The sequence below is a fragment of the Theropithecus gelada genome, chromosome 7a (genome assembly GCF_003255815.1).
Source record: "Theropithecus gelada isolate Dixy chromosome 7a, Tgel_1.0, whole genome shotgun sequence".
NCBI classification, from domain to species: Eukaryota; Metazoa; Chordata; class Mammalia; order Primates; family Cercopithecidae; genus Theropithecus; species Theropithecus gelada.
The window spans coordinates 18,625,315-18,640,926 of record NC_037674.1 but is presented as its reverse complement, the minus strand read 5'-3'; the positions used below and the strand labels follow the sequence as shown (position 1 = coordinate 18,640,926).

Below are 15,612 nucleotides of genomic sequence, written 5' to 3'. Positions count from 1 at the left end.
AGATTCAGGGCCAGAAGAGAAGTGCAGTTGAGTCGGGACTCTGAGTTTTGCCAAAGGAAAGGCATGCCTGTCTCACTCTCGTGGCATAAGCAGAGCTCACAGCTTGCTAGACTTCATTGGCTCAGGCAGTGCCTGTCTGAGCAGTCAGCATCCCGACCTTTGCATAGAATCTCTCCCATGAGCTCCAGAAGTGGGGAGGGAAGTTGGAAATATCACTATTCCAGTGTTCCAAACAGCTCCAGCACGGTCCTGCAGATGACGGACGGAAGATTTCTCCAGGTCCAGGCCCCAAAGTCCGGGAATACACAGGTCTGGAATCTACAGCTCACAGGTGACTTTTTTCTGCCCTTTTGCAGTGATGAGGTGCCTGGGGATCCCCACCCGTGTGATCACCAACTTCGACTCTGGACACGACACAGATGGAAACCTGATCATAGACGAGTATTATGACAACACGGGCCGGATTTTGGGGAATAAGAAGAAGGATACTATCTGGTGAGAAACAACCTCTCAACCTATTTCTAGGGCCACACATCAGAGCCAAGCCCCATGGCAGGAGGAAGGGCAGGACGATGTCCGTGAGTCTGCTCCCTCCCCTTCACCTCCTCCACCCCGCCCCCCCAACGCCAAGGCTGCCCCCACACCTCTTGCCAATTTTCAGCTGGGAGACAGCTGAACAAAGCCCATTTGGGGTTTAGAAGTCTCACAATCATAAGAACGTTCTGCCCCGGGTTGAGGTTTTCATCTTTGTCACCTCCTTCGCAGAACCTCCTGGTTCTGTGGGGCCTGGAGAAAATTTCCCCACTGCCCTCTGAAGGTTTGTTAAAAAAAAAAAAAAAATCAACTCACAAAATCAGATCAATAAGAGAAAAGGCATACGCATTTATTAACGTATACACAGGAGCCTTCGGAATGAAGACCCAAAGATACAGGGGAAATTGTCCATCTTTATGCTTAATCTAACAGAGTATGGACAGCCACGTAGAAATATGCTTGGACAAATGGTATGACCTAATGCTAATAGACTGAGCGGGGAAACCCAGCCCTGTCTGTCTACATTCTGATTGGCCTCTCTGAGCATGAGTTCCTTCCTTCCCAACATGGGGCAGAACCCTCTCTAGAATGAGGGTCTTTTGACCTACAGTCAAACAAGGTAGGTCAGATAAAATTTTTATGGCCAATTCTTATACACAAAGGCAGAGGGAAAGCCAGGGCAATATTTTTAGGTTTTAAGACTGCCTTTGGGGAAAAGGGGTTCTGGTTTCCATGACCTTCCCACCTTGGGGAAGAGAGATTTTAATTTCTATGGTTAGCCATGGGGGTAAATGAGACTGAGAGACAGGAAGACAGGAAGACAGGAAAAGGTCCAAAAAAACACTTCTGCTTCTGAGCCCTTCATTTTGGAGTATTGTTTCCTGAGTGCCAACAGTTCTGACCACAGGACGGCCTTACCTCCGAATACAAAGACGGCAACTGCCTCTGTGAGTCAGCAACACACACAAAGGGGCCAGGAAGACTGTTTGATGAGACAGTGAAGGATTTTTAACTTCAGTGGACTCTGGAAGCCTTCACTTTCTGTTCACAAGCTGAGTCCGCAGAGGGAAACTCTTTTCTGGGAGGCAAACAGAGGTCCACGAGAGGAAGACCTGTCACTAATTAGTCATTTTTTTGAGCCAGGGTCTGGCTTTGCTGCCCAGGCTGGAGCGCAGTGGTCTGATCGAGGTCAATGCGGCCTTGATCTCCCAGGCTCCACTGATCCTCCACCTCAGCCTCCCAAGTAGCTGGGACTATAGGCACACGCCACGATGCCTAGTTAATTTTTTTTTTTTTTATGAGACAAGGTCTTCCTTTATTGCCCAAGTTAATCTTGAACTCCTGAGCTCAAGCAATCCTGTCACTTCAGACTCCCAAACTACTAAGATTACGGGCATGAGCCATCGTGCCTGGCTATCCACAGAGGTTTCAAGCCCTGTGTGTGCTAAGTCTCTCTTTCTATCCAACAGTTCATTTGCTTGTCCATCCCTTGCCTTGTTCTAGAAAGACCAAGCAGTACAACGTCTCCCTTGGCTTTGTTTGGCACAGGAACTTCCATGTCTGGAATGAGTGCTGGATGGCCCGGAAGGATCTGCCCCCTGGATATGGAGGCTGGCAGGTGCTGGACGCCACACCTCAGGAGATGAGCAACGGTGAGGCTCTCCAGAAGAAAGGCAGGACCCGCTCCCATGGGAAGTGCCCCACCCCTGCCCAGCCCTGCAACAAACGGCCCACCGAGGCTCCCCTGTTCTCCTTCAGGCGTCTACTGCTGCGGCCCTGCCTCTGTCAGAGCCATCAAAGAAGGAGAAGTGGACCTGAACTACGACACGCCCTTTGTGTTTTCGATGGTGAATGCTGACTGCATGTCCTGGCTCGTCCAGGGAGGGAAGGAGCAGAAACTTCACCAGGACACGAGTTCTGTTGGCAATTTTATCAGCACAAAGAGCATCCAGAGTGATGAGCGGGCTGACATCACAGAGAACTACAAGTACGAAGAAGGTAAGTAAGTAAGCCAGCCCTACTCACAGCCCCAGTCCTGCAGACACCTTCCCCCACCTCGGGGAGCCAGAGAGCATCTGAGAGGCAGGACCCAGCCCCACGGTCGCCTCAGCTGTTCAGTTTTGAGGCCCTAGTTGGGGTGGCCCACGGCCTCACTTCTTCGTCACACCCCCACCCCACATCCTGCAGGCCAGCGAGCTCCCGCCACAAGGCGCTCGCATGGACTGTGGAGCCCAAACAGAATATGAATCCTTCACCCCTGCTTCCCGCCCCAAAATCAGCCTCCCACTGAAGACGGCAGGGAATTTAGTAAACACTATGCCATTCATTTATTTTATTTAGGGTATTGTTTAATTCACTGTGTTTCACTGAGTCTTTGGAGGACAGGCTGAGGCGAGCCCAGATGTTCACTCCCACCCTCCTCCCTGCGGGGCTGGCAGGACCAGAGGCTGACTCTGAGGTGACAGCCCTGGCAGCAGGGCCACAGGGAGGCTGTGTTAATCCGGTATAGATGAATGCCTGGGGAAACTGAGAAACGCCAGCCACTACGTTCAACTACCAGGGAACCAGGCAAAAATATCCAGTCCATGGGGGCCAGAGGCAGGGTGAGGGCCAGAGGCGGGGTGAGGGCCAGAGGCGTGATCTGGCTGGGGAGGATCTGAGCAGGCGCAAGGCAGGGTGGGTAGAGGGCGGCAGGGAGGGCTGAGCAGTTGCTGGGAGTACTGATGAGTGGGTGTCTGTGGTTCGTCTACATGGGCCTCGGGGACAGACACAGGGAGGCTCCAGAATTCCCCACCTGGAAAGGGGATTCGCAGTAGGGGGCGAGTGTTGAACGCAGCCCAGCAGTGCCATCACCACCCTCTCCCTGCGGCCTTTGGCCTCATCTTGGCTGGGTTGCCCCAGAAATGGATCCTGAGGCAAGCATTCAAATACAAGTGGTTTATTTTTGAAGCTATCCTGGAAATGCTGGTAGCAGAGTGAGGAAGGGAGACAGGGAAGGGGAGGAAATGGATGTAAGGGTACATTTTCAAGCCTGTTAGCACAGTGACAGCTGGCTGGGAGCTCTGGGCGTGGGGTTGCCAGGAAAAATACAGGACAAATAATGCTTTCGTGTAAGTATGTCCCAGGCCAGGAGCTGTAGCTCACACCTGCAATCCCAGCACTTTGGGAGGCTGAGATGGGAGGATCGCTTTAGCCTTGGAATTTGAGGCTGCAGTGAGCTATGATGGCAACACTGCACTCCAGTCTAGGCAATAGAGTGAGACTCCATTTCTTTAAAAAAAAAAAAAAGAAAAAGAAAAAGAAAAAAAAAAAGATGTCCCAAATTTTTTATTGTTTGTTTCAAATTAAATTGCCTTGTATTTTTGTTTGCTAAATCTGGCAACCCTATCACTGATTCGGTGTGAAGTGCTGAACAACACTGCAGATTTATCGCACCAGACAGGCACAGGGTCTAGGGTGTTTATCCATCAATTCCTGTCGGTCATGAGTTGAGGGCTGTTCCTAGGGGATGTAAATTCTCTCGCACTTCTGGCCCGCCCCATGCATGAGCTGAGTCTGCTCTGGTAGCAGAGAAAGACTCAGACAGAGTTGCAGGGGCTGTAATTTGAGAAGCAGGGTCTGTGGGCACTGAAATGGCAAGTGCCAAGGGGATATGGGCGGGGCTGTGACCGCATTTGCTACAGAGGCCCACAGGGTCCCCTGTGGACTCAGGGGGATTGGAGCCATACCCCGGTGGGCCCGGGTGTCCTGCTCAGGTGCTCCTTGGGCCAGCAGTATTCAGTCTCCTCCCACCCAGCCTGGCAGGGTCTGGGGTCGCACAGACCGCAGATGCGCTAAATCGGATTCCCATCTATCAGGGCCCACACTTTTTAAATTTTATTTTATTTTATTTTATTTTTGAGACAGAGTCTTGCTTTGTCGCCCAGACTGGAAGGGCAATGGCGTGATCTTGGCTCACTGCAACCTCCGCTTCCAGGGTTCAAGCAATTCTCCTGTCTCAGCCTCCCGAGTAGCTGGGATTATAGGTGTCTGCCACCACGCCTGGCTAATTTTTTTTTTTTATTTATTTTTAGTAGAAACAGGGTTTCACCATGTTGGTCAGGCTGGTCTCAAACTCCGGACCTCAAGTGGTCAACCCTCCTTGGCCTCCCAAAGTGGTGGGATTACAGGTGTGAGCCACTGCACTCAGCCTTTGGGCCCATTCTTACTGAAGCAAATGTCTTCAGGTTCTCTTTTGTCTGGAACTGGGCTTAGAACGACCCGCAGAGCAAGGGTATAAAAGTGGCCTCTGCTTCAGGATGTTGTGGCAAATGCATTGAAGGGGTAGAACTGGTCCCTGGGGAGAGTAAGTACTCAACAAAGGCAGCTTCTGGAATTATAAGGGAGGCGTGGGCAAGTATTCCTGCACATGCGGCCCACAGGGACCCCCGGGATAGAGCGGGGAAGCTGAGGCCACTCTGGGAACTCCGCACACCTAGACCTCCTTTCATACGTATTTACTTATTTACTGTGCTGCTCCTTTCTCTCAGTTTCCAGGAATTAGTCTATCCCTGAACAATAATCTGGCTGTGGAGCAGGAAATCACACCATGCCCTGCTGTCTTTAAGAGGTTTATTTCTCTGCGTTTGTGGGCCTTTGTCTTTCCCTTGAGGACATCAGGATAGAGTTGAGCGGTCACAAGCACAGGTTTTAGAGTTGGGCAGGTTTGGCTCCCGCCTGGGCTCTGCTCCTTACTAGTTGTGTGACTCGGGCAGGTGACATGACTTCTGTTAGCCTCCTTTTCTTTATCTGTGTATGGAAGAATAAGAAGAAGAAAAATGGTAATGGTAATACACCTTGCTTGTGGTTGATACGGGAGGATGGGTGTGAAGTGGCCAGCAGAGCCTGCCTGGGAAAGCACATGAGGAGTGGAGGGAGTGCTTGTTACTGGGAGTGAAGGCCTGAAGTTGGTGGTGGAGATACTGGGTGGGGGATGGTGCTCAGCCTCAGTGTACCCTGGTCAGCCTGGCTCACAGCTGGTGCTGCGCTCTCCCCACCTTCAGGTTCCCTCCAGGAGAGGCAGGTGTTTCTGAAGGCTTTGCAGAAGCTGAAGGCTGGAAGGTTCCATAGCTCCCGAAGAGGAGCAGAGTTGCAACCTTCCAGGCCCACCCCACTGAGCCGGGACAGCCCTCGGAGCCTGCATACACCTTCCCTTCGACCCAGTGATGTGGTCCAAGTCTCCCTGAAATTCAAGCTGCTCGACCCACCCAACATGGGCCAAGATATATGCTTTGTCCTGCTGGCCCTCAACATGTCCTCTCAGTTCAAGGACCTCAAAGTGAACCTGAGTGCCCAGTCTCTGCTGCACGATGGCAGTCCCCTGTCCCCATTCTGGCAGGACACAGCGTTCATCACACTCTCTCCTAAAGAAGGTACGCATGTGCACAGTTTGTGTCCGCAGAGTCGGTTTTGGCAACGTCGGTGCGGTCAAGCCAGCCAACAGGGTTCTGGGGACAGACCCCTGAGACACTGTGATTCCTACTGTCCCCTCTGGCATGATCCCCCTCCTTCCCTCTTTTCTTTCCTCCTTCCTTCCTTCCTTCCTTCTTCCCTTCCTTCCTTCCTTCCTTCCTTCCTTCCTTCCTTCCTTCCTAGTATCTCCTCTCTGCCTCCTTTCTCTTCCTCCTCCTTTCCCACCCCAACAAAAGTAGCCGGTTTTGCAGGAAAAACCTGAGATTTTGAGTCTCTGAGACCTTGGTTGGAGCCTTAGCTCTCCCATTTCCTAGCAGAATGGCCTTGGACAGCTATTTTGGCTCTTTCCAGCGCATTTCCTCATCTGAAAAGCTGCCACCTGCTTCCCCGGGACTTGGTACTTGTTGACTCTCTCTTCTCTGTGGAAGAGAGACCCCAGGTCCAACCCAGGTCTGGCTGATTTTCTCAGCTTCTCTCACCCCATCCTTGTGTTCTTTCTCTAGCAAAGACCTACCCCTGCAAAATCTCCTATTCCCAGTACAGCCAGTACCTGTCAACAGACAAGCTGATCCGCATCAGTGCCTTGGGTGAAGAGAAAAGCAGTCCCGAGAAAATCCTGGTGAACAAGATCATCACCTTATCTTATCCGAGCATCACGATTAATGTAGGCAGGAGTCCTGCAAATGGCTTGTGGGGCCCCTTGGATCTGGTGGGAAGCGGGTGAAGCCCTGTGAGAGGGCAGCCTGGGCCTGCTTAGGAGAGCATCCTCTCCCTCCTTTGCCTCTTCTGGTGCCCCAGGAGGGAAATGTTTGTCTGAGAGATCTTCATCCTCTTGTACCACCCACTAGAGGCCCTATGGATGGGTCCTTGAACAGGTGCCATGGACAACAGAAGAGATCCCTCTTGTGCCACTCCTGCTGTTGGCCTTCCCCATGGTTCAACATAAGGAAAGTGAGCACAGATGGGAGGGTGTCTGGTCGGGGGAGAGCCCTGTCTGAAAGTCAGTTCAGATTTGCCATTTTTTGACTGTGCATCCTCAGACAAGGCCTTGGGCCTCTGCTTCTTGAACTGTCAGAGAGGGGATTAGAGTAGGTGGCCTCTGAGGACCCCTCCTGCTCTGACATTCTGTGATCTTCCAAGTGGGAAGATTTCAAGGGCTCCCTTCCTTCCCGTGCTGTCTCCCCAAGGCCAACCAGCCTCCTAGACCCTGTTAAGTAAGCCCATGGAGCCCCCTCTGGTGGGGAAACATGAAGGTTTGGCTGGAACTTGGGCTTTTATGGCATCTTAGCAAAGAAGCAATATGTTTTCAGAGAAGTGACAAGAGAAAGGGAAAGGACCTTGAATCTCAAGGGGTGGCGAATTTGGGGAAGGCAAATACATGGGAAACTCATGGTAGATACAACTTAGTTAGGAAGTCTGTTGTGTAGATTCCTCTGGTGCCCTCTCCAGGCTCATAAAGGTCTGAAGTCATCTCTGGTGATCAGCCTTTGTCCTTCTTGGTAGAGAGGGGAGGGGGGACACCTTTGTAAATTTATGTCCTGCTTTTAGGCAAATAAGGGGCAACCAGAGAGCTTTTCTTATATCTGCTTCTTCTCAATTGTCTTCAGTTCAAAGTAATTCTTATGCCAAAGTGGCATATTCGGGGATGGCGTATCCTGCCACCTTACAGAACAGTGCCCTTCGTAAATGTCTCATGAGTTGGGGAATGAGAACTAATTCTCCTTCCCCTCCTGGTCTGTTTAGGTTCTAGGAGCAGCCATTGTGAACCAGCCACTCTCCATACAGGTGATATTTTCAAACCCCCTCTCGGAGCAGGTTGAGGACTGTGTGCTGACCGTGGAAGGAAGTGGCCTCTTCAAGAAACAGCAGAAAGTCCTGTAAGTGCTGCAAGTGTTCAGCCTTCTCTTCTGTTTTCCCCTCCGTGAGATTAGCACTATCCTTCTCCCTGGACATGGGCTCCTGGGCCAGACTCACGACACTGGGGAAGGGAAAGCGGAAGCACTCCCTCGCACTCAGGAAGCTGGGTGGAAAAGGGCTCCGGGGTCATCATCATGCCTGTGGTTTTCTGGCATGCTGCATTCTCTGTTGCAGCCTTGGAGTCCTCAAACCCCAACATCAAGCGAGCATCATTCTGGAGACCGTCCCCTTCAAGAGTGGCCAAAGGCAGATCCAAGCTAATATGAGAAGCAACAAGTTTAAGGACATCAAGGGTTACAGGAATGTTTATGTAGACTTTGCATTATAAATTCTGGAGCAACGCGCCGGACATGTGCCTTTCAAGCTTCAGGAAAAGGAGCAAGTTCAAATGCGAGCTGCGCCATTCCCCACCACAACAGAGGCTTCACAGGGCTCCAGCGAGAGCAGCAGAGGGGATGGCGTGTTCATTGTCTGTCTCCCCTGTCTCCACTAGAAATGTAAGCTCCACGAGGGCAGCGACTTTGCTTTATTTACCTTGTGCCCCTACACTCAGAACCATTTCTGGCTATGCTAGGCACTCAATAAATATTTTTTGAATGAATGAGTAGGGTACTCCAGCATCCAGAGAACAGGTAGGAAATGTCTATGGATGGATATTTCCCTGGACCATTTGCACAGCTCCCTTGGACTCTTTTTAGGGCCCAGGGATTCCACTGTGTCCCGTCCAGAGATTCCAGGGATTCCACAGTCTCCTATCCAGAAGCGTGATTTGGCACAGAGGTCAGAGGATACTGGTAGGACTTGGCCATGACTTACTGCCCCCTGCCCCAGATATCCAGGAAAGAAAAAGACAGGCTGAACAGCTCACTGTCGTTGTGTTGTTGCAATAGCTAACTCCCTAGTATGAATAAACTTCAGACCTTGCCCTCCTTTGCCCCATGTAATCATCACTTTCCTATCTGTTCCCTGGATGCTGGAGTCTCCTATTCATTCATTCAAAAAAGTATTTATCAAGTACCTAGCATATGCCAGAAATGATTCTGAGTGTAGGGGTACAAAGTAAACAAAGCAAAGTCCCTGCCCTCATGGAGCTTACATTTCTAGTGGAGGCAGCGGAGATAAACAATGGACACGTCAAGAAATAAGTGAGATACCCACAGGTGGTGTATCAGCTACGATCCAGTTAGAAAAGCCAAAAACTCACAGGTATTTCTACATACTACCTACCTACCATCTTTGTGTCTTGGTGAAAAGAAAAAAGCCTGGGAGACCTTTCAACCTTGGCCTTCCTTTGAATCCTTTCCCACATCACATCCAAGAGGTCCCTCAGTCCTAACAGTACCAGCCTATTCACTCAAAACTCACCGATGCACTGTGGTCCTGGATGGCCTTGCGTTGGCTGGGGAGATAAAACCAGCTGAATAACACAATGAGGTAGACTTTGAGTGGGGAATGGAATACTCTCAGAGTTTTCTATTAGTTGCAGCCTGTATTTGTGGTCACGCAAACTCCACCCTTTCTGGGTCCTACTGAACACAAAACAATTCTGAGCATTATCTCCTCTTGTGTCACTGCACAAAGTTCTGCACAAAGAAAGACATGATGCACTTGCTCTCTCAGTACTGGCTACGTGACTGAGACAGCTGTCCCATTAAATACACTCACAGTAAATAAAGAAGATAAAGACTTCCAGTATGTATAAACCAAAGGGTATGTGTAGTTAATCAGAGGGATAGAAGGGCATGTGGTAAGAACTAGGGAAAGTAGGGAAATAGTCCTGTGAGAGAGTGGGCTGAGAACCAGGAGCTACTGGCAGGGAACTGGAAGTAACTTAAAATTATTTCATCTTATAATTATTACCTGACAATCATGAGAAATAGTTTAAGGAAAACACCAGAAAGAGCAACATCTTACAGACACAATGACCTCTGAAGCACATGGAAGGTTTCAGGAACTGCACCCTAGGACTCTTTAATGAGTCCTGGTTTTAACACCACATTCATGAATTCTTTCATTCAACAAAGATTTACTGAGTTTCTACTAGGGGCCAGTCCTCTGTATGCTGAGCGCCGGTCCTCTGGGCCCACTTTTCTTTCTCTATACTTTGTCTCTGTGTCTCTTTCTTTTCTCAGTCTCTCGTTTCTCACCTGACGAGAAACGCCCACAGGTGTGGGGGGCTGGCCCCCTTCAGCAAAGGTTGTCTTTCGTTCATTCGTTTAACATTTTTTGAGTTCCTAATGTGCTGAATGTTCTAGGTGTAGGGAATAGACCAATAAACAGGGTAAATAAGGTTCTCCTCAACCCATTCCCAATGGACAACCTCACAACCCCTCATACCCCACCCCTAGTGGAACTCAGTCTTTCTCTCTCTCTCTCTCTCTCTTTCTTTCTTGATAGAATCTCGCTCTGTCGCCCAGGCTGGAGTGCAGTCGCCCCATCTAGGCTCACTGCAAGCTCCACCTTCCGGGTTCTCACCATTCTCGTGCCTCAGCCTCCCGAGTAGCTGGGACTACAGGCGCCTGCCACCACGCCCGGCTAATTTTTTGTATTTTTAGTAGAGATGGGGTTTCACCATGTTAGCCAGGATGGTCTCGTTCTCCTGACCTCGTGATCCGCCCGCCTCGGCTTCCCAAAGTGCTGGGATTACAGGCGTGAGCCGCTGTGTCCGGCCCTCAGTATAATTTTCTTCTGACAACATTCAGCTCAGCTCCAGGCAAAAAGGGGTTTTGAAGGAATTTCTTTTTCCTTATTGTGTGTATCCTTGGTGGATCTGCCAGTGAAGAAACTCTGCCCACCCATGGCCAAGAGGTGGGCATGCGACTTATGCTGGAACAATCAGACACTTCTCCCAGGACTTCGACTGCAGAGTGAAGTGGGTTAGAGAAAGGAGAAACCTGGAGTCCATCCGTCTCAGCAGCAAAGACCCAGAGACAGACCAGCTTCTGTTCCTGCTGCCTAGTCCCTCCAGCTGCCCTGGAGTCCATCCTTCTCCTAGTCCCGAGTCTAGGAGACTGGTCTCCTGAGTCTGGTTCTCTCCCGTCAATCTAGGAGCTCCTTCATACTCTTGTTTTTTTAAGTTGACCAAAACTAGTTTTGGCTTTGCTTGCATTCAAAGGACAATCATGAGATAAAAGGACTTTATCTAGTTCAGAGAAATTGGGTAATTAATTTAAGACCACACAGCAAAGTCTGTCTGATTCCAAATTCCCACCATGTCACACTGCCCAGTTCTCCCATAGGCATATACTTGGGTCCTACAGGTGTCTTTGTTAGTGTCATACGTTAGCCTGAAGTTCAAGGAAGTGTCAGAAGCTCTCATTCACCCCAACCTGGTGAATAACTGGAGAGGTGGGAGGTGGCTGTGTGGAAAGGGCAGGCAGCAGCAAGAGCCACACTTTGTTTCCCAGAGCCCGCTCCTCCTTTAGTCCCTGGCCCTCCAAGCCCCACTGTTCAGTTTTTCTTCCTCACCATCTGCCTGCTGACCAGCATTCAACCAACTAATGCGCAGCTGGTACCACCTCTCTACCTGTCCCTGAGACCCGATTTTCTAGTATCCAGGAACCACTTGGTGCCAGCTTTGGGGCTGCTGCCTTTTCAGGAGTACAGACAAAAAGAACTTGATTGCAGAGCGCTGATCTCAGACATATTCAGCTTTCCTCCAACCCCAGAGGATAGGCTTGGCTTCAGCCTCCATGAGAGCCTGGAGCTTCCTGAGGGGCAGCAGGTCATGTGCCTGGCATAGCATGTTAGCAGAAGGTCTGAGCTGGGATGCTGAATGAATCTGTGGGAATGTGAGAAAGAACTCTGTGATCACAGATAATGTCAGGCTCTGGATAATGCTAATACCCTCCAGAGAATTTTCTTTCTGGTAGGACGTTAGGATAGTGGGAGAATGCCATAATGGAGATATATATAAAACCAGGCTTCAGCCTTTTTTTTTTTTTTTTTTTTTTTGAGGCGGAGTTACTCTCTTGTTGCCCAGGCTGGAGTGCAATGGCGCGATCTCTGGCTCACCACAACCTCTGCCTCCTGGGTTCAAGCAATTCTTCTGCCTCAGCCTCCCACGTAGCTGGGATTACAGGCATGGGCCACCACACCTGGCTAATTTTTTTTTTTTTTAGTAGAGACAGGGTTTCTCCATGTTGGTCAGGGTGGTCTCAAACACCCAACATCAGGTGATCCACCTACCTCAGCCTCCCAAAGTACCGGGATTACAGGTGTGAGCCACCGCACCCGGCCGACTTCGGCCTTTTATAAGGATTAGTCTATTTCCTACTTACCTCAACTCCTGGGGCATAGCCCTTCTGAGGTCCCAACAGAAAGCCTGGGGTGTTTATTGGGGCCCCTTATCCTTGATGACCCTCAAACTCAAACCCTGCTAGCCTGCCAGATTCTCAGGCTCTTATCTGCCAATGACGTACGAATGGGCAAATGCCCCAGATGGAAGAGTGGCAGCCAGTGTCAAGTTCACTCTCTGCTCTTCTTCTCCCCAAGATCTTGATCCCTCAAGTCCTCACTGCCTTGATGCCTTCAAAGAGATATTTTAAACATTTCATTCAACTTTTCTAATTGTTCCCAATCGAGAGGATGGTAACAAGCTAGTCTGCTGTATTTAGATACAGAAATTCTTGAGAGATTTTAAAAGAAGGCTGAATAGACAGACCTTCTCAGCGGTGGCTTGGATCAAGGCTAATGTGAAATCAAATGTGTGGGGTATGAGTTGGAAGACCTCAGTTGGAGTCTAGGCTTTACGATAAGCTGTGAGATGTTGGGAAACCCTCCCTTCTGGAGCTTAGAGGTAAGTTTCTTGTGTGTGGAACACAAAGGTAGGCTATAGTGTGCACTTTTAGCCTCGTCCTTGGCTCTGTTTGGGCACCTTCTTTGTTCTTTCATCATTTGCATCATTTTAATGTGCTCTTCTGCGATACTATATTTCATTGTTAGTCTTAAATTCTTTCTGGAATAAGGCAGTATATTAATTGATCTTACATTCCCTAAAATAAATGTTAACTCTCTGAACCTATTTTCTCATCAGTAAAATTGGAATAATGATCCCTTATTGTAGTTTACAAGATTGAGGTTCAGATCATACAAGATAATGTATGCAAAAGTGCTTTGTAAAGCAATGTGCCAGCATAATTAACTTATTTGCACCTGGGAGTCATGTTGAATATCTTTTCTTCTCTGCCCTCCACCTGATATTCTGTCCATTAGCACGTCATAGCCATTTAACCTACATCTCCGTCAAATCTGTCCATGTCTATCTTTTTTTTTTTTTTTTTTTTGTATTGAGATGGAGTCTCACTCTGTGGCCCAGGCTGGAGTGCAGTGGCGTGATCTTGGCTCACTGCAACCTCCACCTTCTAGTTTCAAGCAATTCTCCTGCCTCAGCCTCCTGAGTAGCTGGGATTACAGGCACGAGCCACCACACCCAGCTAATTTTTGTATTTTTAGTAGAGATGGGGTTTCGCTGTGTTGGCCAGGCTGGTCTCGAACTCCTGACTTCAGGTGATCTGCCTGTCTTGGCCTCCCAAAATGCTGGGATTACAGGTGTGAGCCACCATGACCAGCCTATGTCTATCTTTACTAACACCCCCCGGAGTAGACCACCATAATCTTTCACCTGAGCTATTATTCTAGTCTCTTATTTGTCATCTCTCTTCCCTTTTTGCCCCCTCTAAATCATTTCCCCCATATTAGCCAGTATTTTAAAAATGCAAATCTGATTGTGTTACTCCCTTGCTTCAAATATCATTCAATGGCTTCTCACTGCTCTGAGGATAAAATCCAAAATTCTCAGCTCAACTCTGCAAGATTTAGCCCTTGCCTTACCTCTCCCCATCTCTCTCTGTGATGCAGGCCCACTGACCTGCTTTCTGTTGCTTCCTGCCTTAGAGCCTGTGCACGTGCTGTTTTCTCTCTCCTCTGGCGCCAACCCTTGTCCTATTACCTAGCTAACTCCTGTTTATCCTCCCAGTTTCTCAGCTTAAATATCACCTTCTAAGAGAAGCCTACCCTGACCTTCCACACCTAGGTCCGAGAGCACTCAAACTTCTCTTTTACAGCATTTAGCACACTACAGAGAAATAGCTAATGACGTATACGCTTAGTATTGTTTGTCTCCCCCTGCTGGAATAGAAGCTCCTCGGTGGCAGGGACGCGTCTATCTAATTTACTGCTGTACCTAACCCGGTTCCTAACAGTTCCCGACAGCACCTGCCGGCACGTAACACAGTTCCCGACGGCACCTGCCGGCACCTAGCGCGGTTCCCGGCGGCACCTGCCGGCACCTAGCGCCGTTCCCGGCGGCACCTGCCGGCACCTAGCGCCGTTCCCGGCGGCACCTGCCGGCACCTAGCGCGGTTCCCGACGGCACCTACCGGTACCTAACACAGTTCCTGGTGCATGACAGTGCTCTGTAAGTATTTGTTTCACAAATAAATAGATCCTTCTTGAGTCCATACCAGCTAAGGGGTTGTTTTTCTGCCAGAGGCTGGAGAGTAGAAAGGTGTGGGTGCCGTGGGACAGACCTTTCTGGTCACCCCCTCCCTTCATCCTCCTTACATCTCCCACTCGCTTTTCCCCAGCCCAACCCAAATGCAGCAGCATCTGTCTCATCATGGGCTCCTCAAAAAGTGCCCCGACTGAAATACTGCCAGAGACTGGACCTCTGTGGAGCTCTCATGGGAACTGTGCCAGGAAAGAGAAGATTCTCTTTGCTAGTACCAGAAGGAGAACACATTCCCCAAAGGGAGACCAGCCCACAACTCCCTCATTGCCCTCCCAGGTGAAGGGTTCTCTGTGGTGAAAACAGTTCTTTCAGCCAGACTTTTCTTTCCCCTGACAGTTTTTGTTACTTTAAAAACATTAACATATAAATGTATGTTCAGGGCACAAAGATACAAAGGGCATATAGAAAAAAGCCTTGTCCCTAGGCACTGAGTTTCTCTATCTAGAAGCGATAATTTTCTAGAAATAGTCTATATAAACAAAAGCAAATTCATACATATTCTCCCCCCACACACATACCCTTTACACAAAGATAGCATACTATTCACACTGTTCGTTCTCTACCTCACTTATTCCACTTAACAATACAGCCTGGGCTGGGCACGGTGGCTCATGCCTGTAATCCCAACACTTTGGGAGGCCAAGGCTGGGGGATCACTTGAGCCCCAGAGTTCAGGACCAGCCTGGGAAACATAGTGGGATCCCATCTCTACAAAAAATAAAAAATTAGCCAGACGTAGGTGGCATGTGCCTATAGTCCCAGCTACTCTGGAGGCTGAAGTGGGAGGATCACTTGAGCCCAGGAGGTTGAGGCTGCAGTGAGCCATGATTGCACTACTACACTCCAGCCTGGGTGACAGAGCAAGACTCTGTCTCAAAACAAATGAACAACAAACAAATCAAGCTTGGAGATTCTTCCATATCCTTTTACATAGAGTTACTTCATTCTTTTTCACCTTTATGTATTTTATTGAATGCATGTCCCATAATTTATCTACCCAATACCTTATGCATGGATGTTTAGGTAGTTTCTAGTCTTCAGCTATTATAAATATCAATGCTTTGAATATACTTGTATAAATCTTATTTTACACCTGTTTGATCATTTGTATGATAAATACCTAGAAGTAGAATGGATGAAGCAAAAGTACAGACTTTTTTTTTAAGTGAGAGCAAGTTTATTAAGAAAGTAAAGGAATA

General features: G+C 49.1%; 1 protein-coding gene across 2 annotated transcripts in view; it reads left to right on the top strand.

Annotated features, from left to right (window-relative positions):
* The window catches only part of TGM5 (transglutaminase 5), a 34,852-nt gene extending 26,021 nt beyond the window's left edge, over window positions 1-8,831 (top strand). For both annotated transcript variants that reach the window (XM_025390481.1, XM_025390480.1), the window contains 7 exons: window positions 357-495; window positions 2,083-2,186; window positions 2,293-2,532; window positions 5,577-5,945; window positions 6,489-6,649; window positions 7,729-7,862; window positions 8,077-8,831. In XM_025390481.1, the coding sequence (XP_025246266.1) occupies window positions 357-495; window positions 2,083-2,186; window positions 2,293-2,532; window positions 5,577-5,945; window positions 6,489-6,649; window positions 7,729-7,862; window positions 8,077-8,230 (1,301 nt within the window). In that variant the 3' untranslated portion in view covers window positions 8,231-8,831. The remainder of the gene's footprint in view (window positions 1-356; window positions 496-2,082; window positions 2,187-2,292; window positions 2,533-5,576; window positions 5,946-6,488; window positions 6,650-7,728; window positions 7,863-8,076) is intronic.
* The last annotated feature ends 6,781 nt before the right edge of the window (window positions 8,832-15,612 follow it).